We start from the raw sequence: 25,111 nt of genomic DNA on the forward strand, positions 1-25,111 counted from the left end.
CTCTCAGGAAGCTTCTTTGTGTCACTAGTTTGCAGTCAGACACAGATGGTGAAGCTGGGTACATGAAATAAATCAATCAATAAATCGAGTAATGAGTATCACCACAAACTCCTGTTTGCAGAGATATTTGTAGAGTCTGATTTGCTTGTGATTGGCCACCGCAGGCTGCTTTTCTCCAAAAGTTGACCCTCTTTCAACTTTTCCGCCATGCTGCTGCTTATTCCTCTGCATCGCCTGCGGCCCCCGTGCCGCAGCCTGCGTGGACTACCCCCATTCAGAATTAATGAGATTCCTGTTGTTCTCGTAGCGGCGCCTAATTCTGTCTGAAAGTGGCCTTATTGTTGAATAGCAGCAAAACAATTAACCCTTCATTAAAGACATGAACTCTGTTCCTCCCTCTCTCTCTCTCTCTCTCTCTCTCTCTCTCTCTCTCTCTCTCTCTCTCTCTCTCTCTCTCTCTCTCACACACACACACACACACACGCAAACATGATACATCCTTCACATTTTAACTAAGTAGCCTACATGTCTTTCAGCCCAGTGTTTGGCTTCACTGTGTTTAAAAGGAATGGAGCCCACAGTTCCAGGACTCAACATATTTCACTTTGAGCACCGACCAGCTGAGATGAAAGAGTGCTCACTGGATGCACTTGTTGCTGGAATGCACAGCAACACTGCAGCCAGCATGTGTGTGTGTTTGAGAGACAGAGTGACAGGAAGTCTTTTTCCACCAAAATAGCTCTGGATCTTGAACTGGGTCTGTCCAAGATTCTTGGAATCTTGGTGCTTTCTCATGAACGAGCCTGTGTTTCCACCAGTTTTGAAGAGAACTGTTGTAATCAAAGATGCATAATGCATAATGACCTGTAAAAAAAACCTGCTATTGTTTGTTTCCTGTACCAATATATTTAAGGTCGAATTGCTCCAAAATGTTATGTGCCTGAACCATGACTGCACCAGTTCAACAATGGTGGAAAAGGCCTGAGAGAGAAGGGAAGAAAAAGTGGACTATTGCATTAAATTTTTCTGTGACTTATTAATAACTTACTCTGAACACTGCTTTGTCATTCAAACCACCTGCCGAACTTTTATATTTTCTTGTAAGTCCACTCAAACATGGATCAGGTTTTGGGCCGACCTGTGCATCACTACAACACAAATCACATTTAAAGACAAACACTGTGGCGCTAAATATTTTACACTTTCTTTAACAGTTAGAAAATACAAGTAAAGTTTGATTTAACACCAGTTTATACTATTTGTCCACGTGCTGAATCTGTACAGTATGACTTTAAACGTTTGAATACAGAGCTTGAGTTTTCTAAATGAATTATTCTTGTAGAGACAGAAGGCAAACAAGCTGTTGAGGCAGTTACTGCTGAAAGAATTTGGAAAAACTATTTCATGGGTTTAAGACACAAACCAGGAAGGTGCCACTGTTTTTTCTGAGCAAATAAAATGAAAAGTTTCTGTTGACAGTAGATAATGAAGTAGTGAACACACTGATGGAAACATTAATTTCAACAATAGTAAGAATCAGGCTGATAGGAGGTGGAGGGCACAAGTTGTTTTCATCAAGGACTCACTGGTTCATTTGACATTCTTTAATACTGAATCTGGTCTGTGAAATTAAAAAGAAAATCCAAATTGAAATCTCTCCCTCTCTCTGTTTCTGTGTTTCTTCAGGTACTGTTCTTCAGTAGGTAACTTCCAGGTGATGGGTGGATTCCAGTCACTCCATAAACTCTCACAGTAAGCTCCTTAATGCCCCCAAAACAACTCCTCAAATGGATTAGCTTTGCTTAACTAACACTCACATTTTTAGATGAAAATATAGAAGATATTTGAGTCCTTAGAGCGTCTTATTTCTCTTTGTGTCTTTCTGTCCAGTGAGTGTTTAGGCTCTCAGCAGGCCGCGCTCGCTCAGCTGTGTGGGTCAGACCGGTCTGTCGGCGGTGATGTTGATCTGGTGTCGTTGCTGCACTGGCCTCTGCAGCAGCTCCACCAGTACAGCCGAGCCCTGCTCAAACTGGCAGCCTGTTACGATGTGGTGAGGAGGAATCGATCTGCTGTCTCTTCGTGCTTCTTCTTCCTGTCTGTGCTTTTACTCTTGTTTTCACTCTTTTTTTTATGTTCCTTCTTTTGCCTCTCTTTCACTTTCTGGTTTTCTGAATTTCTTTATTTCCCGTAACTGAGTAAATTTGGATATATGATAACTTACTACATTCATTCTATTGACTTGACCATAAGTTGATTCTTGATATAGACATTCATTTTTGTAGTAAATGTGATTAAAGCTGACTAATGGGACTCTTCCTAAAAAGAGAAACAATTAAAGCGCTGTCATGTTTCCTTCCTCCTTCTCTCCTCCAGTTAACCACAGAGTATCAGTTCCTCCACCAGGGCTTTAGTCAGTTTGAGTCCCTGTCTTCATCCCTGCTGAGGAGGAAGAAGGAAGCTGAAACTACCCTCCTCTTCTGGAAGACCCACTCTGGAAAAACTACTGTGAGCACAACTCTGTGTTACGTTATTTAAACTACCAGTGTGCAGGATTCAGTGGCATCTAGTGGTGAGCTTGCAGATCACAAACTCTCCTCTTACTCTGCCCCTTCAAACGCAGCTCTCAGGCTCTGCGCCTGATTTCATGCACAGAGAAGTTTTAAATTCTTTTCATACCTAATTCAATACACTGAATACATGGCCTCTGATCTACCAGCCGAGGTAGTAACTGATGTCTTTGTAAAAGGGTGAGCATGCAGAACGGACATGAGGCTGGTTGTCTCTCTTGCGCTCTGCTTAGACACAGCTGACCGAAATGAGGAATTACAATCAGACACAGATACACTCACACACATACCAGATGTATACATGCACACACACCACACACACACACACAGGTAGGAGAGAAATCCCTGTTCACATAGTTCATAATCACACAAGGCCAGGAGTCTGCAACCTGCAGCTTTTGCTCTCTCCAGTGGTTCCCTGTGGCTTTCACAGAAAAACCTAACTTGACCATTAAATTATAAATGTGTCGTCTTTAGTGGATCGTTTTCTACAGAAGGTTTAATGGTGATAAATGCAATGTGTCGATCTACTGGTATAACTCGCCTGCTTAATTGAGGCAGGATTTGTGTAACATAAAGTTGTTTTTGTCGGATTTTAATGAGGAAATGTCCGTGTGTGTTTGTTCATCAGGAGATTCTGCGTCTCCCACAGCGTCGTGTGGTGTGTGAAAGCAGCAACAGATCTCTGACTCTGCAGAACGCAGGACGGTTCTCCAACCACTGGTTCATGCTCTTTAATGATGCACTGGTGCACACACAGGTACCCCCCCCCCCACACACACACACACACGCAGAAAATCTGAGCACAATTAATCAAATTATGTCATTATTCCTCTATTTATAGGCAGTATAAATCCATGTGTGCACCATAGACTCTCTACAGACAGATTTGCACAGTGGACCAGGGATGAATGATAGGAAATATATTATCATTTTATTATTCCAGGAATGATATTATAGCCAATAGATATTTACTATACTAATGTATGATTTGACATTTAATTTGAATATTTAGGCAACATGATCTATAAAAGCCAAAATATATTTGTGAAGGATTTTGAAGAACTTAACTAGAAAAACTAAATGAACATTTGAAGAGTCTTAACTGTTTGTTTTTGTTCTCATAGTGATGTCAGTTAGATTTTGTTTGATCAGAGCTGTGGAATATTAAACCATCCATCTATGCTCACTACGTCTGAGCTGAACCTTTCCTGCCCTCAGGACTGTATAAACCACACATTATATGAACTTCTTTTTAAAATACAAAAATGTGAAATTATCGGTTGTCTTATTGGTATTTGCCACGAGAAGCAGGTAATTATCTGTTGCGGCTCTCCGCTCTGCTACGCGGAGAAGACACGCTGAGTCCATCATTGACAGATGCTACGTTAATCTGCACAGAATCGATCCGCCCAACCCTGTCTTATTCATTTTATTCATACCAGGCAAAGCTTCACCTGGATCTGTGTGTGCATCTCTGTCTTCCTGGTGCTTCTACCATGCTTTGCAGATAAAGTTTATGTTTGTATGTTGTATCTTTCAATCACTCAGGGTGCCATTCCCTCTCAGAGCCTCGTAAGTATACAGTTTAAATTCGCCTCCAACCAGCCAACCGGTTTAACCCCACTGAGCTTCGTGCTGCAGCAGCATGGGTGTGCTGGCTGGCCTCTGTTCAGTGCTTTCACTCTGACAGGTTCACATGGGATCAGCAAGCAAATAAATAAATGTTAACACAGGACTTTCTGTAAGTAAAGGGACTGTTAACACTGCTTCTCCAGCAGAAGTCTGGTCCTTTAGCACATCTAGCTCAAACTAATGGAGTTCAGTCCAAGAGCCTTGCTATAAATCCTGCTTCCATGGAAGTTACAATGTTCAGTTTTTGCTGGAACTCTCAGCATTGTGTTATTCTGAGGTGTTTCTAATATCCGCCCTGATGAGGGTCGACAAACTGAATCAACATCGGGCTTTGTAGCCCTTTGCAGTCCAGATGTTCTGTGTTAAAATTTATTTTTGGTGGCTGATTCTGAGCTTTAGACGCTGCCAAACAGGCTGCTGGTGTGTGTGGATTTGGTTTTTAGACGTGTTTGCAACAGAAACGTCAGCCAGTTAGTGGTGGCAGTAGATGGAGTTATAGTTGCAGTAGCTCATAGACTGTAAAGATACTGGTTAAAGGATGCAACTGTCTGATCCAGGAGACAAGAACATCTCCAGCTCTAAACAAGAAGACGTGTCTGTCACTGATTAGCCCAGATGACAACATATTTACTGTTCCCTTATCCCTTGTTTCTTCGGCCTTGTTCAGACCTGGTACTAACATGCTTTCTGGGTGATACAATCACAAGTGGACAGTTCTGAGTGTGTGAGTTCACACGTGATGCATTACAGTGTGTGTCTAGATGCGTCCTGAGTGACCACTTGTGATCAGACCTCGCTTCCCCGGTTTGTGTGCAAATAAACACTAAATCTGTTTTGTCAGTTCAGTTTCCACTTGGCAACAAAGTTAGTCAAGTTTCTTTGCACTCAACAACTCTCAAAATAGTGCCATCTTTTTTTAATGGGGGAAAAGGCAAAAGGGCCCATAAGTAAGTTGTGTTACAATGAAGCAGCTGATGGACTCACAGGACATCAGTAGGTGGTCTTTCAGTGTGGTCCAGGACACACTTGTGTTCACACTGCTGACAGAACGTGGTCGCATGCGGCCAAGACCACCTCTGAATGTGGTCTCAGCAATCAGATCTCACATGTGTTGTACTTAGAGCTGTCCACTTCTGATCTGATCACTCAGACCGCATGTTAACACCAGGGCTGAACTGAGCCTTCTGCTGAAAACTCTGACTAATAGTTTGTCTTCCTCTCTGTTTGGTTTGGTGTGAGGTGGTGTGTTCATAGCAGACAGTGATGAAACCTCTCTTCTTTCTCTCTCTGTGGTTTTGGGTTCATGTCCTGTTTTGTATAGTAGACCTCTGACATAATGTTAATCCTGCACTGTTCATGTATGTAAATTTAGATTTAATAGTTTGAAGTTAAATTGGACAAAAACAAACTAAAAGAAGCATATCAGAGGTTTTGCATGTTTTCGTGCATTATCAGTGAATCACATATGCTTTGCACTCTTGCTAATCTTCTCTACAATAAAATAACTTTATTTATACAGCACTTTTTAAACATACAGTTAGAGATCTTCTACCTTCAAGGCTGCCTAGTTTTTAGTCAGTTCTGGTATATAGTGGAAAACAATTTGCAGAGACAAAACTAATTTGAGAAAAGTCACTCAATCAAAAAATAATTGGGAAACATTCATAATTTGAAAGGACAGTTCCCCCTCAAATAACAATAATAATACAGATTTTTCCTCTTATCTGTATTGCTATTTATTCATCTAGATAGTTTTGGTGGCCAGAGATATCATCTGCCGAGATGTCTGACTGATCTCTAGATCTCTAGGAACAACTTTATTTCAGCTAGAAAGAAAATATATGTTCGAGAGCAGGCAGACATCTCAAACATATGTTAAAAACTTAGCAACTCACATAAAATAGCACTACAGGCCAGAGGAAAATTAGGTAGTTTGGATTTTTGGGTGAAGCGTCTCATTAAGTTTGGTTTAGTTTTGCCGAGTGCATTCTGGTTTAGTTTCATTTACTTTCACTCATGAGACAGAAGTGATGTGGAAACATTAATGAAATACCATAAAGGTCAAAACTCCACGGACGAAACTATTGACAAATATGTGATTTTTGTAGCAGCACAAGGAAGTGGTGCACATACAGTAAAACTGAGATTACACTGACAATTTTTTTTATGTAACTTCCCTTATTCACCAGAGAATTAAAGACTACATTAAAGTTTTGAAGAGGGAAATCTTTTGGACATTTGGTTATTTGAGAACGGTGATTTTGTCATCGCAGTGTGATGTTAGCTAATATCAGAAGTTTCAAAGTCCCACATGTGTAAAAATATGGTGGTAAAATCCTTGAAGCGCTGCTGTGTCTCTCTCTGCAGTTCTCCACACACCACGTCTATCCTCTGACCTGTCTGTGGGTGAAACCAGTTACTGAAGACAGCAGCGGACTGTGAGTTCGATGTTTTTATAAACCCGGACTTTTAAAAAAGCTTACCATTCAAGCTAACATGACTAATGCTAATAAAAACTCATGGTCGAGTAAAAACCGTGAGCAGTCAGTGTTTATGATGATGAATAATGAGCACATAGCTTCACCCTGCGTGTGTAATACCACAGACAGGGACACAGTGTGATCTCATCCAATGGTCTGAAGGGGTCTTTTTGAATCCCAGGGTACATCTCAGTTTCTTATTTGCTACATCCAGGTGGGCCGGTTCATAAAAATTTACTTTATGAATAATAGGGTGTGGATTGCGGGTGGAAGCGTCTCTCCCTGAAGAGAGAAGCAGTGTGCGTGTACGCACTTGGCACAGGAGCTGCAGTGAAATTACTGCACACAGAGAAACATCTAAACTTACTGAAAGTAACCTTTCTGATCACTGAAGTGAATCCTAAAGGAAACACTCAGACATCCAGACAACACACAATAAAGAAATCACCCGGGGTCTAGCACTATTAATAGTGTGTATGTTTTCCAAATTACTAGAACGTCTTTCATTATATTTTGTACTTTTTGTCAACTTTGTTTTTCTTTTGTTAAACATTATATACAGATCATGTTAATTATTGTCCTTGTGTGTCTTCAGCTATGCCATCAAAATTACTTGTCCAGAGGAGAGTTTCACCCTGGTGGCCTCGACACCACAAGAGAAGGTACGTTAAAAGTTTCTACACTTATTAACCACTTAGGGATCTGTGAATGAATATCAGGCATATCAGTGGTTCAGTATCACAGCTAAACACGAAAAGAGTGGAACATTTATATTATGTCCTTTTATGTTAACAGCTTAAAGTTGACCAGTGTCTGTTTTAACTGAACTTATTAATAATAAGATTTTTTTTGGTTTGTTTGTTTTATATGCCGCATTTTATGTTCATTTGGTCCTTTTGTCCTGAATCAAGTTTAGATGAAGAATACCAGCTGATATATTGATATCTGATTTTTGTTGTTGTTGTTCTTTCCTGATCTCTAATTTAGAAATCTCTGCTCTTACTCTCCCTCCTGCTCATGTGTCCATTATTTCTTCAAAAATTTCACTTTTATTTTCTCTCTCTCTCTCTCTGTCTCCAGAATAAGTGGCTACGATCCATCAACCAGGCCTTGGATCATGTGTTGGGAGGTGGAGGTCAGGGGTCGTCGCCGGGGGTGATGGGAATGTCTCGCACGGCCTCCTACACGTTCACCGGAGAGGGACGGTTTAAAGATGCCCAGTACACCGGGGGCTGGCTGGCAGGACGAGTTCATGGCAGGTTAGAGAAGATGATGAAGATGATGTAGATGTTTGTCTGTTTTTGCGTGTGTGCAAAACTATCCCACTTCCATCTCCTCAGCTGCAGTATGAATTGATAAATGTACAAACATAAGATCTATTTTCAAGGGTGGGCATTGTTTTTTTTTTTGCAGGCCACAATAAATTCTAGGGCCTGGTTACATAAAATCATTTAAACTGTGGTTTAGGAAAAAAATGAGTAGAATTTCCTCAGGATGTTGTAAGGAAAACCCGTTAACCTCCAAATGTTTGCCCTTAGCTACTTAAGTATTCACTTTTACATTGCTAGAGGGTCCTTTGTTACCGTTTTCCTTAAAAAAATTTAAGTGACCCGGACACACTACGAGTGATGTGCAACTTTTTAAAGTATAGATTTGATGTTAGCATTAGCAACTGTGTAGCTGGTTAGCCAAACGTCAGTATGACTCTGCCTTATATATTAACATTAGCTTTTATGAGACTAATCAGTTTTTGTTGACTTCTGACAATGTTTGGCTATCTCCCTTTTTGCTATCACTGTAATATTTTTATATTTTCTTCATCTACAGTTTGTTTCACAGCAGATTTATTTCTTGACACATCTTCCGTTTGTGTGCTTATGTATTATGGCAGCTAAGTTAAATTGAATTCTGATTATATGCTTTTGTGTTCCATGTTCTTCAGGAAAACAACATCTTTACATCGCCTCATCTTTCTGTTCTCTCTTTGTTGTCCTTTTTGGAGAAGCTAGCAAACACAAGCTAAGCAAGTGCGTTAGCTAGTTAACAACTGACAGTAATATTGACACTTAACATTATAAAACCATCTGATCACTTAGGGAAGGTGACAACTTAACAGGCTTTATGCAACCCTCCAAAGTGAACCCCTCAGATTAGGGAAATATTTTGCTTAAGGGACAAATTTCTCTGGGATTTAAGTGTCTTAGAATGTTCCAGGAGGAAGAATATCTAACTAATAGTTAAAACATGCAAAACCACAGGTGCGGTACCATCAGGTGGTTTCAGGATAATGACAGTGACATCAGTTCAGCCTTTAAATCAGTAGAGACTTCTGCAGTGAAAAGGAACGGTGTGCGAGTAAATGAATGAGCAAGCAGAGTAGGTGCAGGTAGAAGTGAGTATTGTTGAATACAGATGTTGTGAGAATGAAGGCTTAAGTCAGTCTACCTGGTAGCTGTTAATTAAATGTCCACCGAGTATAAACCTGGCTTTGTGTAAATAGTTGGATATTTGGCTTTTACAGAGGCACCATGAAGTGGCCAGATGGACGGACCTACAACGGGAACTTTAAGAATGGACTGGAAGATGGGTAAGTACATTAACCCGGTGCAGCATCAGAGCTGGTTAATGTGTTAGAAAACAGTGGCAGCTTTCATTTTCAGCCCTATTACGTGTCTTATGCCTAAAACAGTGAAACCAGCTGATGATTTTTTCTATTTACAACTTTCTGATTAATTTGCAAAGATTGTTGCCTCACCTGTTGTCTCAACATGTCTGTACATTTCGTTCCAGCTATGGAGAGTGTATAATACCTAACAGAGTGCTGAATAAACCCGACACCTACCAAGGACACTGGAGAGATGGCAAGATCCATGGTTTCGGAAAATACAAGTCAGTACATCGTTTTCTTCTCACTTTTCATTCTCAAGGCAGAGAGAAGCATAGGACAAATGACCAGTTTATAAATTATACATTCCTGACTCACAGAGGTCTTATCTCCATCGCCTGAGTAAGGCAGTACTCAGTCTTCCCACTCTTATTCAGTCTTTTGTCATCAACTGTGACTCAGCAATGACTTTGATCACTACATCACTTCTTACCAGCATTTAATCACACCCCTGCGACAGCTGTGGCCAGACACACTGTGTTTTTGGGATGTCCATCTGTGCATTTCATTCTTCGCAATATCTCAATAACACTTAGACATACTTTTACTTAAACTTGGCACAAATGTCACTTGGACTCAGGGGTGAACTGATTATATTGAGTCACAGTGACCTCACCAAACCACAAACTGTTAGACAAATGTTCATAATGTTCGGCTCTCTATGAGTCCTCTGTACTCCTCTGTACAAATAGTTTGTAAGTGAAGACAGCATGTTTCTTACTGGAAATTCTGCAGTGGAATCATACATTTCAATATAGTGACACCTTTTGTCTTTTGCCAAAAAATACACTTAATACACTGAAGAGGTCTTTACACTTTTATTAAATTCCTAAACTTCACTTCACTCCATCTGGATTTTTTATGAGACAAAGATGGCAGAGGCTGGAGGACACACATGACACTCTGCACTTAAACATAAGAAGTCACAATTTCACTTTTTGAAACCAGAGGAAAAAAAGGACAAAGGGATACAGAGCCTGATATTGAAGTAAAATCATTAATTTTCCAGAAATATATTAAAATAAAAAAGAAGAAAAACTAAAATCCAATAAAAAGTGGTGTGTCCTCAAGTGTAGAAATACAGTTCAGCATTGATTTTGAATCATTTGATCACATGACATGGAACCTAGTGAGAAAACTGCAACTACAGTAAGTAAATTACACATCAGCAGTCAAGATCATTCTGCTACATGGGACCAACTTAGTTTAATTTTTGAACCACAATGTTCATGAAGTCAGTACAAAGGTATTGAAACAACATCAGTTTGTGTCATTCAAACAATAATTTATTGATGGTCCCTAAGTGAAGTTCATGCAGCACTTGTCGCATCTGATCAGGTAGAGACAAGACTAACAGGAGGCTTAATGACAGTGAAATTGCTGTCACTTTTTAATTGTCTAAATGGACAAATGCACAGACTAGGATACAAACAGCCCTTGACCTGTTGACCAGGAAACTTTAAACGTTGTGCATGTTTTCTAGCACTAAATAGTGACTGCAGAGGATTAATGTCTGGTCCTATGAACTACTGTGACTTTACATGTATTACTTGGGTCTGTTCAGCCATGGATGTGAACTGCGACTTGACGGGTTGGCGAGGCATAGAAGACGCAGTCTCAGTGACTTGCCCTGCACATAAACATACAGAGACCCCCCTATCTGGGTGTATTCATGTCTCTGTGGGCTCGTCTCAGGTATGCCAGTGGAGAGGTGTACGAGGGCTGTTTCAGCGATGGCCAGCGGCACGGTTACGGCATGCTGAGCTCCGGTAAGCTGGCCAAGAAATCCTCCAGCGTTTTCATTGGCCACTGGGTCCATGACAGGAAGACAGGATACGGAGTCTACGATGACATCACCAGGTAACATTTATAAGTAGGAAAATCAGATTTACCAGTATTACACGTGTATGTAGTGTATACTCCCCCACATGGGACGTTTCATTTAGGGCTTCTTGTTTAGCCTGGAGATTGAATCGTATTATTTTCTTTTTTCCTGCCTAATAACTGTCATAAGTCACTGCTCTCACGTGTTGTTCCCAGAGGTGAGAAATACATGGGACTGTGGCTGGATGAGCAGCGCAATGGCAGCGCTGTGGTCGTCACGCAGTACGGCGTGTACTATGAAGGCACCTTCAGAGACAACAAGATGAGCGTAAGTTTACCCTGAAATATATGTTCCATCAATCTGCAGTTCAACTGTCTTCAACAATCTGAGGAAGTACAGGCATCAGTTAAGAAAGTTACTGATGTGTGTGTCAAGGAATTTAAAAAAACTAATTATGGTTGGGTGAGTTGGTCTTTTTAGAGCTTTAAAGCTGGATTACCCTGTAGAATGTGACCCAGTGAACAGTGTTAATGATATGTATTAATTATTTCTTATCATTCATTACTTTTTTAGCTACAAACCTATTAAATACAGAATGTTATGACATAAGATGTTAGACAGCAGCAGATTGAATGGGGGATGCTCCAGAGTGTAGTACCACTTAAAGACAGAAGGTGGTGCCATTGAGCTTTGATTGAACTGTAGGCAACAAATGACAACAGACAAAGACTTACTGAAAGAAAGTAAATTACATAATTTCTTTGTGTATTTTTTATTCACAGTGTGTACTTTAACATGATACTTTGTGGTCATTAAGTCAAATTGAAACAAGCAGTTATAAAGATGTCAAAAAAGCTGCTACAAGAAGGCCTATGTTTAAAAAAAGCAGGTGAATTTTCACTTTAATAATGAAAAAAAAAGAAAATTAAGTTATCTAACTAAACATATCCTCCTGCTTCTTTTTAAATGGCTAAAGTACTACTTGCTTTATAATTTTAGTACTGTAATCCAGAAGACGTAGGAGTCTCTATTATCAAAAGTTTTCCATCTGTTGTTCCTGTATAGTGAAGGAAATGATCATTTCTTGCTCCTCTGCTTTTGATGAATATGTCAGGCATTCTTCAATCACTGTGTCCTAAGTGACGTGTCTCTGTAATCTGTGGACACAGTCCTAATCATCGCACATCTGACTTTGAATAATATGACTTTGTGAAGTTTGATGCAGTTTGTGTTTTCCATCAGGGTCCTGGTCTGTTGGTGTCAGATGACGACACTGCTTTCCACGGGGAGTTTTGTGATGACTGGACGGTCAGCGGGAAGGTAGAAATCATCTCTGTCTCTTTTATTACCTGTGTGTTCTGACGGCTCTCTACTAATTCTCATCCTTAAGGTCATCCTGCCATTTCTAATGGTCTTAGCAACTTTGTAATTTATGTGTGTTAATATAATTTGAAAATTAATTACTTGTCTTTTTGTCTCTGGGCACTGATTTCTAACTTTAAATCACTCAGTTGTCAGTCAAGTAAAGTTTAAAAAAGCTCTCTTCTTCAGGGTGTTTTGTCCCTGGTTAATGGTGACTACCTGGAGGGTCTGTTCAGTGGGGAGTGGAACTCAGGGCTGAAGGTGGTTGGAACGTACACCAAACCAGTCGCCGATGAACCAGAAAACAAAGAGAGAAACAACCAGCTGTGAGTAATAATTTATACTCTTTTAAATCTGAAATTAGACAGAGTTTGTGTCTGTCTAAAGCTCATGTCCTGTTTGGTAAAATGTTTAAATGTGTGCGTGTTGAGCAGCAGGTTGGGTCAGTATGTGGTGCCTGCAGCTCAGAGGTGGGTCTGTGTGTTTGATGAGTGTTGGAGTCGCCTGGGCTGCGATGCCGCTGGGAGAGGAGAGAGGACTGTAGCCTGGGAGAACATCGCTGTTACTATAACGACTGCACGACGACACAGGTAGCTACGGCAACACACACACACACACACGCACAGAAGCAAATGTAAATGGTCTTCTACCTTTTGAGTGATTGTATATGTGTGTGTTTATAGTCCAGACCTCAGCAGGTCTCAGAACAAAGTTCTGGAGAGTTTGGAGTTTATTCCTCAGCATGGAGAACCAGTGACCACCGCAAACTATGACAACATACGAAGATACCTCATGAAGGTACAAGAAGCTGTCTGTGAAACTTTCTCTCTCTATCTCTGTCTCTGCAATAATCTGTGCATTCACTTTTAAGGCAGAAAGCTTCAAATAAACTGAGGAATAGATTATATTCAACTGATAGCTAATAAACTAAAGCTGTCTGACATAGCAGCCCTGAAATAAATGAGTTGTTACACTGAGAGGTGCCTCTATTATTTTTACTTCCACCCTTATTTGTATAATTTAGTAGACAAAATGGTCAAAATACCTCTCAGTATGTTTAATACAATTCAGCATTAGAAACACAAACACATCCTAACCAACATCTCCTAAACCAGAGGTCTGCAGCATTTACTCAGTGAAGAGACATTTTTGGCCAAACCGCAAACACAAAATTCTCTGTTTTCTTCTGGGACTTTTCTTTTTTTTTATTTAAAAAACATCACATCCGGAATCACTTGTACACCGATCTGAACTGGTCTGAACAAGGTCTTAGAGCCACTTCAGATCTACAGTTAACATTATAATGTTAGTCCTGTTAAAATCATACATGTAAGTAGCAAGTCTGTCAGGTTTAGGTTAATGATGAGGAGGTGTATAATCAGCTGAAAATATCAAGCGTGCATGTCTGTGTTTGTACGTCAGGCTTGTGAGACCCCTCTCCACCCTCTGGGCTGGCTGGTGGAGACGTTGGTGACCGTCTACAGGATGACTTACGTCGGCGTGGGATCCAACCGCAGGCTGCTCAAGCAGGCCGTGCAGGAGGTTCAGGCCTACCTCACACATTTGTACAACATCGTCCGGTACATTCAGTTTCTGAAATCCTCTTAAGTTGTCCCTCTGCTTTCTGTGGAAAGCCCAAAAGATTATTATAAAAAATGATTTTGGTCACGTTACTAAACAACATAGATTGTCACCTGCAGGTTTCTGTTTCCGGGGTTACCAGATGATGGTGGCATCATCCCAGACCCTCCTCCCTCTCCGTCTAAAGGAAGACACAACTCTAACATAGAGCAGGGGTGAGTGTTAACACACACACGTACCCCTTTTCTTTACACATGTGCTGGCCTGGCCTGACTCGGTTTGACTCAGCACGGCAGCGATTTGCGTTTCCATTACAACAGGGCCGCTCGCTTGAAGGTGTGTCTTTTAACTGAAAATGGGTAGAGCAGCTGTAAAACTGCAATTGAGCACTGAACTTCCAATAAATTCTTCACAATAAAAGTCTTGGGTTATTGTGTTACTCAGAAGGTTTTATTATGAAGCAGCATGACCCGTTAGTTTCTTGATTTCCATCAGCAGTAACTTGACATGACTTCTATACGGCTCATAGCGAACATGACATTAAAATACAGCAGACACCAGAACATAAAAACAGCGACAGGAGAGAAACTAAACTAAACCTATTTCTCTGTTCTCCTGCACACACATGAACTGAGGGGGAAGAAAAGGGGGTTATCACAGGCAGCCCACTTAGAGGTGGGTCAGGCGCGGCTCTCCACAGCTCAGCACAATAAAAGTGGTGATGGAAATGCAAATCAGCGCAGCACGGTTTAACTCGGCGCTGTCAAAAATGCCAGCGGAAAAGCTCCAATGGTTGATGGGTATCTGAGCAGATACACTGATTAGACTCAGTCAGGTATCTGACTGATTAAACAAGTGTTTTTTGTCAGCTTCATCTCAGTGGTATTAAAACAGACAGGTTGTGTGCATGTAGAGCCTTCATCTCTCTTTCATCTCTCCTCCTCCACGTTGTTACCCAGCAGCATTGTGGTGGTCAGCTGCTCCTCTCTGCTCCTCCCTCTGCTGCTCCCTCGACTCTACCCGCCTCTCTTCACCCTGTACTGCCTGCAGGAGGAGCAGGAGGAGGCCCAGTACTGGGAGCGCATCCTCCGACTCAACAAACAGCCCGACCAGTCGCTGCTCAGCTTTCTGGGAGTTAAGGAGTGAGTGTGTACACTCATCAAACACACACACACATGTGTTTTTACATCCACAGATGTTATATCTAAATGACGTTTAACAATGTTCTGATTGTTGGTCACTTTAAAAAAATAATTTTTTTCCCTTGTAGAAAGTTCTGGCCTGTGTGGATGTCAATTCTGGGAGAGAAAAAACAGGTCAGATACTAAATGTGCTATTTTACTTTAATCCCATCCAGCCATTTCCTCCACCAGCATTAAATTTGCCAATTCATCACCAGACTTAGTAAGTAACAGACTGCATGTAACAGTATCATGTCATTAGGTTGCAAAAAAGGTAACTGTGTTAATTTAAAAAAATTCAGGAAAAATTGGGATTATTAGGAATAGGATTAGGATTATAAATAAAGGACAATATACTACCATGCACAGGGTGCACACAGTACAACACTTCGGCGTCTCATAACACCACTTTGGTCTGAGTGAAACTAATCTTAGCTATAGTAAGTTTTGTGTTGTCGTCTGTAACCGCTTTGCTTTTTATCACAGATTGTTTCCAGCAGTAAAGACGCCTGCTTTGTTTCGGCTGTAGAGACGCTCCAACAAATCAGGTAGTTGCCGTGTGACCCGACATGACATGTCTTAATTAATCACATCAGGAGGCTTTGAACAGTTTCTCTGCATCATAACTTCAGTTAGAAATGGGTCTTAAAATTTGCCAGTAATCTTTTTTTTTTCAATTGTGATTGGATTAACTTGCAAATAATGCTTAGATTGGTTTAATTTAATTTAATTTAATTTAAATACTTGAAATCAAAACAAATGTGTCTGTCATGAATCATGAGTCCCATTTCAAATGTTTTACCAACAATACTGAAAGAAAATATCCACACTCTCACCTGACGTAACAAGACCTGACAGAAAGTTTCAACACAAATCTTAATTTGTATAACTGTATGTTTGCAAAGTATTGAAAGAGCGTTATTATAAAGCGTCTCCCTGCGTGCAGCACCACCTTCACTCCGTCAGACAAACTCCTCGTCATCCAGAAGACATTTGAGGAGTTGACCCAGGAAATAAAACCAATGCTGGACGGCAACTTCCTGTGGTGCATGGATGACCTGCTCCCTCTCTTCCTCTATGTGGTACTCAGGGCGAGGTGTGTTAACACACACACACACACACACACACGCACACACACACAGAGTATATTTTTTGTCTAATGTCATTCAGTTATTATTTTGAATGCAGCTAATGACGGCTAACAAAATCAAGCAATCATCAAACCTGCAACCCAGATTACAAAAACTTGAAACACACACAAAAAGAATAGAGCGCTCAGTAGAGTGCAGACCTCTGCCAGTCGACCCAGATTCAGACGCTGCTGAGCCAACATGTTTTTCTGCTGCTCTTCTCTCCAGGATCAGGAACCTGGGAGCTGAAGTCAGTCTGATAGAAGATTTAATGGATCCCAATGTTCAGCATGGAGAGCTGGGACTGATGTTCACCACACTGAAGGTAGGGCTCCCAACACACACACACACACACACACACACACACACACACACACACACACAGATAATGGTTTTTACAGATGGCGGAAAAATTAATTATGCCTTAACAGCTCTACGATCTTTCAAAATGTAACGCCCGGTTGGTGCTAAAGCAGCATGATGGTTGTAGAGCCTCTGTTCAGCACGAAACACTTTGAAATTTTACACAATTCATACTTGAACACAGAACATCCCTTGTTTAGGATTCATACAACAACTTTAAAAACAGAACTGTGCAGCCTTAAAAGATGTGTGTGCAACCACAGTGCTTTTTAGGTTATATATATATATATACATGATTAGGTCATGGTTGGCTACTTTTATTTTACTAAAAAAGAAGGGCGTTTGTCTTTTTATTATAATAAAAATGTATTGTGGACTTCTAATTGTGGTATCATTGTACCCTGAGTTTTTGGTATCGGTACGTCCCTCTCACTTAAATGAACTGACTCTGCTGCAGGCCTGCTACACCCAGATCAAGCAGGAGTCGACCACATAGGAGACCCCACACAGTCAGCAACGAAAGCACTGCCAGGAGCCGCCAGAACAAAACCGGTCAAACCAGCAGTATTCGACTGGAGGCCACTGGGAAGCTGCACTGAGGTGCACAGACAGATGGCAGAGGGAGGGGACAGCGTTCCCCCTTCACCTGATGTCTGACACCTCGTCCACTGTTGGTCCTTTTAGCACGTTGCTGCACACCAAAGTTCTCTGTTTTCTGTGGAAGGTAACACATCGCCCTCTTCAGGACATGTTAGGAAACTGCATTATCATCCTCAGAACATTTGGTAATATGCTGTTACTGTAGATATTCATTAATAGTTCTCACAAAACAGTGTAGTTTTTATTAGTTCACAGTATTTTTATTTCACAGTTTACAGAACACACACTGTAAAGGTTTCTGTGAGGTGTTTTTTTTCTGCTTTCAACCTGGACAAAGGGAACTGACAAACCACATCACGAATGAAATCTGAAATATGATCAGATTTTAAAGTGAAAATAAGAAGCTAGCATATGCAAAACTAAGAAAAAGATGTAAATATTTTGTTACTGGTCAAACACTCCGCAAAGGGAACTTTGTCTTTCCAAGTTTAATTTCACAAACTTTAGTAAAGTGAAACCTGCGGGTAACATTAACCCGAGTATTTTCTCCATATCAGGAGAAAAGTCTCCGACCACAGTGAACGCACTGTTGAAAATGTCAAAATATATAAAAATTGCAAAAAGGGGAAGAAGAAAAAAAAGCTTAATTTCTCATGCAAATGTTAATCATATGCAAACTGTTTTACTTTGTTTTTCACTCGTTCTTGAGAATTGGGAGAAATCATGTCCTACCAAAAAAATTTAATTATTTGGAGAAAATTTATTCTTTATGGATTTATATGTCTGTGGGATATATGTAGTTTATGAAACGTTTTGGTTTGCTTTAATTTTTTTTATTGAATTTCTACATTTGTTCTGTGCCAGAAATTCACAACTTCATACAGTTTAAAAATATGTTAAATCCTTCAAAATCTACAATTAACAATACCTACTGATGACATGGGTCTAAAAATGTGCTAATATAATGATTTTTTTTAAATTGATTTTTTTTAATGAAAATGTTGGCTTAAAGTTGTGTCCTGTCCCAGATTTACGTCAACTCCGTCAGATTTTAACAAAAACTTTAAATTTAATAGCAAACACCTTCAAAATCCCCTAAAAATACAGTTTTGTCCCAATTTTCAAGAATGAGTATTTTATATAGATCAATAATCTAACTCTTTTAGATCCTTTTTCATATTTTGAATGCAGGTGAGGCAGTTCAAATCATCACACTAAACAGTTTTTTAACTGTTTAAATTATTTGTATTTATTTATTTTTAACTTTTGCACACCCCTGTGCTACAAATCCAACGTGTGCATGCTGCTTCCTGTTGAAACTAACCGTGAAGCAGTTTGTCTCAGGTCTGACGGTGTTTAAATTCATAACTAACACACAGTAAACTGACCGGTAGGACAGAAACATGCCACTACAGTACAGAGGGAAATCACTTTGCTCTTAACTTTAAATTAATGTGGGAATAATTAATGAGGGAACATTTGATTAGATAAACGGCGGGGGGGGGAATGTTCACCCCTCTGTTCTGTGGAGTGTAATTATGTTTGTGTGTGAATGAGCACGTATGAACAAACAAGTCTGAGGAGGAACACTTTTAATGTTGCACTTACTTTTTTTAGTCGAGTTCAATAGAGTGTTTTTAAGACAGATTCTAGTCGCTTTGTGAGGGAATAATTTTGGCTTCCAAGTTGTCTTAAAAAAGGAAATATTCCAAGAATTTTGCCCACCTCCATCGAGGACATAATGTTTTCAGTCCTGTTTGTTTGTGCGCTGGACTTTTCAAAAACTTGTCCACAGATTTCAGTCGCACTTGGTGGACGACTGGCTTGTGTGCATTCAGTCATTTATTTAAAGGATTAATTCAAATTGCAACATTTTAAAATATTTTCACCATTTTGGAACTACTGCACTTATTTTAATGAATGTATTTCATGATTGTCTATCACTGTGTGATTTAGATCCAGATCCAGATTTTATATATATACATATATTAATTTTATTTAGCTAATTAGCTAGCTAGCTAGCTTTAAGAAAAACATTAAGGTACTTTAAAAAATTTTTTAGTTTGTTTTGGTCGTTTGAATCCATCTCTATTTGTTATAAATAACTGTATTTCCAGATCCAGATCTTTTTAGTGACAGTTGATCCCATATTGATACCAGAATCAGAAATGCCTCTGATACACTGCTGGATCAGGTTTCAGCGAGTATGCAAGTTTATGCACCAGTCCAATATCATATAATTAAATATCCCTTAAATGGGACTGTTCTACTTCCCAGCAGCATCCCATAGACATTTTTTAAGTTAAGAAATATAAATCCGTGTCAGTGTCAGAGTCTTAATTTTCAGTGCATTTTAACATTTTCCTTGTTCTTATCATTTTTTCTTTCTAGAACATTAAGATCACTTTTAAATGAACAGTATTAAAGGAGATATATGTACATCTCTAGCATTCAAAAGTGAGAGCTGCAGTCCAAATAGTGACTTGGAGCTGTAGATCACATTTTTAATAGGTTGAATCCCTTTTTAATATACGATCTATGCAGTAAGTTGTTTTCCCCCTCCTCCCTGGAGCTGAAGCTCAGACAGGTTGCCTGCAGGCTGCATGGATACTAGGCAGGAGTGCAAGAGAAGCACAGCAATATAATCGGACAACAACAAGTGACAACAAGTCCTGCACTGTTTATAACTGTTATCTATCAAAGTAAAGTTAAGCCCGTTCTCCTGAAAACAAAAGCCTCCTGTCCTGAAAATACACACTCTGAACTTTGAGTTAAGTTTGCTCAGTTTAACCGTTATAAACATCTACTCCTTCTAAAAGATTATTGATGATTTCTTACATCTCAGAAACAGACACTTACTCATTCAGCAAACATTCAGCATTAATTTTAACTCATGAAGGTGAAACATGACCAAATTTTGAAGCTGATCAAAGGATGTTGCTCGAGGACATGTAAAAGTGATATACAGTCAAATCTTAGGTTAGCGAATGTTAGCAAAATGCTAGCCAGCTAGTTACCTGATCATTAATTAGTTAGCTAGCATTTTGTCAACATTAACTGTCGGTTGTAAGACCTTGTCCTAGCTGCATTCGACTGCCGCGTCACATCACATCATGCTTTTAATCCACACTGAATTCATTTGAATATGCAGTTCTGTGACAGAAGATGATCAATTTTTTTAACTGATTTTATCAATAGTTTTTTATCACTCATCAAAACTAGTGGAAAGATGCCTCTCACTCTGTCTGATCAGGGACATACGCTTCAGTGATGATTTGATCTTCAGTGGCTTAAAAAACAGATTTTAATTATCATGCAAACTGCAGATATTTTATTTTCTCACTGGCGGAGAAACAAGTAGTGGACGACAAACAAACAAAGTTTGGGAAACACTGATGTAGATAACTTCTCATCCCAACTCCACCAATCACCCGTTCTGCAGCGTTTCCAACACAAGTGTGAGGAATAAATAGAGAACAATTCATTTTGTCAGAGACGCTCGCTCAGGTCGCTTGCAGTTAAGACAAGGTGTAAGATGTATTAGATTTTGCTCTGTAGCAAAATGCTAGCTAAACAGCTAACTAATCATTGATATAGATTAGCTAGCTATTCAGCCAGCATTTAGCTAACATTAGCTAACTATGTGATGCTTTTACAGATCTCATAGAAACATCTTTTAACCATCTGCAACATCTGATTTTCTTTTCAATACAGGCGAGCCGAACACATAGCGTAACTAAGTACATGAAGCAGGAGAGGAGAAAGCTGACAGAGGTATCAAAAAAGGGGCGGGGCTTGAGAGGGGTCACTTCCTGCTCCTTCTATTTTAGAGTTGCTGAAATGTGTTTGTACTGTATTTATTTAATTCTTACAGGAAATGCCCTCAGTACTGTACCTGTATATGTTAGGACAGTAAATTTACAGTTTTTTTTTTCTTTTTGCTGTTAATACTGCTGCAGTGTAGTGTAACACAGATGTAACAAATAAGGATGAATGAAACAAAAGGATTCAGCCGACCTCGCTGGCCTCTGTTAATTCCAGGTTCAAGGACTGTACAGGTGTTTTGCATGTCTTAGCCCAATATTAACAAATACCCTGAGTTTTCAGTACTGCCGGGATTTTTCATCACAAACAGTCAGCCACTGGTCTGAGATCATTTCAGAACAGCATTAACATCTGGGAGTTTGAAAGCTGGTAGTTCATCACAATGAATATTTGACATCTGTATTTTCTTCTCTGTGACACTATTGTGCACTGAAATGAACCAAACCCAGTCACTCAAACAGTTTGACTTCTACGGGCTAAAGATTGTCACGATCTGATCAGACCACACACGAGGTTGTAACCTGACTGAATTTCCATTTTATTATTTTTCTAACTGAGTCTATATTTTTGTAACTTCATACATTTATACAAAGAGCTGATCAGGGGAACTGGTTCCAGAATGTTAATTAGTTTTGATGGATTAATGAATTGAATCCTTGAGGATGGGCAATAAATGTGGTTTAATTTTGGAAATGTCTCCTGGTGATTTCTTTTGTTTGTTTGTTTGTTTGTTTGTTTGTTTCCTAGGTCATGTAAGGTGAAGTGGGGAGATCAAAATGTTCACTTTGACCAACACTGAGACCCTGAAACTCGAGCAGCTAAACTGAATTATAAATCTCTATGGAGCTCACCAAAATTGAGTGTTTGTCTCTTCAGGTCCAACTGGAATTTTATTTATGTTTGCTAAGAGGAAGTTTAATTTATTTTTATCTGCAGATGTGAAGTTTTTGCACTGACTGATGATGTGCATGCTTTACTTAAAGATATTAGAGTAAACCAGTCGGGGCATAAAAGAGGAACTGCACACCTTAACATGTTTTTTGAGCTGCAAACTAAATGATATCACTCTATGTAAACAAGATCAGTCAGTGAGCTGTGTATCAGTCTGTTAAAGAAAAAATGCATCCACATTGGAGATGCTGGGGATTGATCCCAGGACCTTGTACATGCAAAGCACACGCTCTACCACTGAGCTACATCCCCTTCACATGAGAACTAACACTAGCTGATAAATTAATTTAACAGTTTTGAAAGTTTTTAAGCAATTATTTGAAAGAGGCTTCCTATTAAAATACAGTTGAAGAACACTGGCAGTTTGAGATGCATCCCAGGGCCTTACACTTGCAGAGCATTTGCTCTACCACTGAGTTACACCCCCCTGATGTGACTGCTAAAGCTAGCTGATGGATTAATTTGTCAGCTTTTTTGAAAGCGGCCTTCTATTCAAACACAGAACAGGGTCAGTCGATGTTATTATTAATGAACAGAGACAGTCTTGTTGGAGTCAATCATGTTCAATGTGTGTTCATTATTAAAGAACTGTAGAACTGTCGGAGATGCTGGGGATTGATCCTAAAACCTTGTTTGTGCCAAATACACCTTTTACCACTGAGCTTCATTCCCTTAATTTTATTGTTAAACCTGTCTGACTGTTTAGTTTATCATTTTTAAAGTCTTTAAGCAGTTATTTTAAAGAGGCCTTTTCTATTAAAATACAGTTATAGTGTCAGTCCTATGTGTATATTATTTAAGAATGGTGTCAGTCATGTTGGACATGATGGGGATTGATCCCAGGACCTTGTACATGTTCACTTTAATAAAATGCTGGAGTATTTGGCATCTTGTGGCCTGGTTATCAGCTTAATGTTTCACTGATATATACTATTTTACTCAAGGCTACTAAAGAACAGGTATAGACCTGTTGGAGATGCTGGGGATTGATCCCAGGACCTTGTACATGCAAAGCACACGCTCTACCACTGAGCTACATCCCCTTGACATTCTTGTGAAACCTGGCTGATTGTTTAATTTATCATTTTTTAAAGTGTTTAAGCAATTATTTTAAAGAGGACCTCTTCTGTTAAAATACAGTTATGGTGTCAGTCCAATGTGTATATTACTTAAGAATGGTGTCAGTCATGTTGGACATGATGGGGATAGATTCCAGGACCTTGTACATGTTCACATGAATGAAATGCTGGAGCATCTGGGGTCTTGCGGCCTGGTTATCAACTTAATGTTCTGCTGACATATACTATTTTACATGAGGCTACTAAAGAAAAGGTATAGACCTGTTGGAGATGCTGGGGATTGATCCCAGGACCTTGTACATGCAAAGCACACGCTCTACCACTGAGCTACATCCCCTTGACGTTATTGCAAAACCCAGCTGATTGGTTTATTTATAAGTTTGTATGGTCTTTAAGCAATTAATTTAAAGAGGTTCTCTTCTATTCTTGTTAGAAATGTATGAGGCAGTTGGAGATGCTGGGGATTGATCCCAGGACCTTGTGCATGCAAAGCACACGCTCTACCACTGAGCTACATCCCCTTTACATGTTAGTGAAAGCTAGCTGATAAGTTAGTTTATCATTTTTTAAAGTTTTTAAGCAATCATTTGAAAGAGGCTTCCTATTAAAATACAGTTGAACACTGGCAGTTTGAGATGCATCCAAGGACTTTACACTTGCAGAGCACACCACCACTGAGTTACATCCCCCTGATGTGACTGCTAAAGCTAGCTGATGGATGAATGTATTTAAGCAATGATGTAAAGAAACACAGAACAGGGTGAGTCCGTGTTATTAATGAACAGAGATAGTTGGAGATGCTGGAGATTGAACCCAGCACCAGTCACAACCTTCTCTGTAAACTCCAGAGACAGTTGAGTGTGAAAATCCCAGGAGTTCATGATGTCCACATGATTTGCTGATTTGATATTTGCAATATGAAGCAGGTGTACTTAAAAAAAAAGTGGCCACTGAGAGTTTAATCTCTCTGAATTTGACGCAATTAGTGATGGATGCTTATCTTTTTGGTGCTTCTATGTTTGGTCACCTGGCTATCAGCTGTATGTTCCACTGACGTACACAAAGAAACTAAATGTGTGTGTCATGACCAGTTTTACCAAGCATTAGTGGTCAGTCTTTATCCAGTGCTCACCATGCATCCAACAGAAAAACAGAGTACTGACTTCAACTGGATTGACTATAATATTAGACACAGAAACACTGGAGATGCTGGGGATTGATCCCAGGACCTTGTACATGCGAAGCACACGCTCTACCACTGAGCTACATCCCCTTATTGTAGTTATTACACCTGGCTGATAGATTAACTTACCAGTATTTCAAGCATTTAAGCAGAAAGATGAAAGATGCCTTGATCTATTAAAACGCAACTATAACAGGAGCAGTTGGTGTCAGTCTGATGTGGATATTATTAAGCATTTGGAGATGCTGGGGGTTGATCTTGTACATGCGAAGGCACGTTCTACTGCTGAGGTGACGGCTAAAGTTGTGCTGTTAACTTCTCAGATGTTGAGCACCAGAACCCACATGAAGTAACACCAGACATAATAGCATTGGAGATGCTGGGGATTGATCCCAGGACCTTGTACATGCAAAGCACACGCTCTACCACTGAGCTACATCCCCACATTTATATGATATTAACTCACCAGTAATACACAAAATGATCTGTGTGTATATGTACTCTGTGTGTGTACAACGGCTGTGTTCAGGCTCAGATTTTGAGCACAGATGTGCAAGAGATACAACTTCACTGTAAGATAAAGACTTACACTTTGTGGGGTTTGAAAATCGCTCAAACTTTTTATTAACAAACATTGTGTATACATTAAACAGTATACAAAATAAACACAACAGAAGGGCCAGG

General features: G+C 39.7%; 1 protein-coding gene and 6 non-coding genes across 8 annotated transcripts in view; 1 reads left to right on the top strand and 6 right to left on the bottom strand.

Annotated features, from left to right (window-relative positions):
* The window catches only part of LOC146323233 (alsin-like), a 30,226-nt gene extending 12,105 nt beyond the window's left edge, over positions 1–18,121 (top strand). For both annotated transcript variants that reach the window (XM_084725447.1, XM_084725446.1), the window contains exons 17-40: positions 1,687–1,752; positions 1,891–2,050; positions 2,374–2,505; positions 3,199–3,327; positions 4,119–4,142; positions 6,570–6,640; positions 7,278–7,344; positions 7,763–7,941; positions 9,204–9,269; positions 9,473–9,571; positions 11,043–11,207; positions 11,388–11,499; positions 12,415–12,492; positions 12,724–12,860; positions 12,969–13,124; positions 13,218–13,332; positions 13,957–14,114; positions 14,235–14,330; positions 15,078–15,257; positions 15,386–15,431; positions 15,783–15,844; positions 16,243–16,392; positions 16,655–16,751; positions 17,247–18,121. In XM_084725447.1, the coding sequence (XP_084581573.1) occupies positions 1,687–1,752; positions 1,891–2,050; positions 2,374–2,505; positions 3,199–3,327; positions 4,119–4,142; positions 6,570–6,640; positions 7,278–7,344; positions 7,763–7,941; positions 9,204–9,269; positions 9,473–9,571; positions 11,043–11,207; positions 11,388–11,499; positions 12,415–12,492; positions 12,724–12,860; positions 12,969–13,124; positions 13,218–13,332; positions 13,957–14,114; positions 14,235–14,330; positions 15,078–15,257; positions 15,386–15,431; positions 15,783–15,844; positions 16,243–16,392; positions 16,655–16,751; positions 17,247–17,285 (2,584 nt within the window). In that variant the 3' untranslated portion in view covers positions 17,286–18,121. The remainder of the gene's footprint in view (positions 1–1,686; positions 1,753–1,890; positions 2,051–2,373; positions 2,506–3,198; positions 3,328–4,118; positions 4,143–6,569; positions 6,641–7,277; positions 7,345–7,762; positions 7,942–9,203; positions 9,270–9,472; positions 9,572–11,042; positions 11,208–11,387; positions 11,500–12,414; positions 12,493–12,723; positions 12,861–12,968; positions 13,125–13,217; positions 13,333–13,956; positions 14,115–14,234; positions 14,331–15,077; positions 15,258–15,385; positions 15,432–15,782; positions 15,845–16,242; positions 16,393–16,654; positions 16,752–17,246) is intronic.
* Positions 18,122–22,345: 4,224 nt separating this feature from the next.
* trnaa-ugc (transfer RNA alanine (anticodon UGC)) lies at positions 22,346–22,417 on the bottom strand. The gene has a single exon. It is a non-coding gene; the product is annotated as a tRNA-Ala (tRNA).
* A 719-nt stretch (positions 22,418–23,136) lies between these two features.
* On the bottom strand, positions 23,137–23,208 carry trnaa-ugc (transfer RNA alanine (anticodon UGC)). The gene has a single exon. It is a non-coding gene; the product is annotated as a tRNA-Ala (tRNA).
* A 301-nt stretch (positions 23,209–23,509) lies between these two features.
* trnaa-ugc (transfer RNA alanine (anticodon UGC)) lies at positions 23,510–23,581 on the bottom strand. Its single transcript has one exon. It is a non-coding gene; the product is annotated as a tRNA-Ala (tRNA).
* A 112-nt stretch (positions 23,582–23,693) lies between these two features.
* trnaa-ugc (transfer RNA alanine (anticodon UGC)) lies at positions 23,694–23,765 on the bottom strand. Its single transcript has one exon. It is a non-coding gene; the product is annotated as a tRNA-Ala (tRNA).
* A 680-nt stretch (positions 23,766–24,445) lies between these two features.
* On the bottom strand, positions 24,446–24,517 carry trnaa-cgc (transfer RNA alanine (anticodon CGC)). The gene has a single exon. It is a non-coding gene; the product is annotated as a tRNA-Ala (tRNA).
* A 281-nt stretch (positions 24,518–24,798) lies between these two features.
* trnaa-ugc (transfer RNA alanine (anticodon UGC)) lies at positions 24,799–24,870 on the bottom strand. Its single transcript has one exon. It is a non-coding gene; the product is annotated as a tRNA-Ala (tRNA).
* Between the last annotated feature and the right edge of the window lie 241 nt (positions 24,871–25,111).

This window comes from Lutjanus erythropterus, chromosome 8 (assembly GCF_056507025.1).
Source record: "Lutjanus erythropterus isolate fLutEry1 chromosome 8, fLutEry1.hap2, whole genome shotgun sequence".
Lineage (NCBI taxonomy): Eukaryota > Metazoa > Chordata > Actinopteri > Lutjaniformes > Lutjanidae > Lutjanus > Lutjanus erythropterus.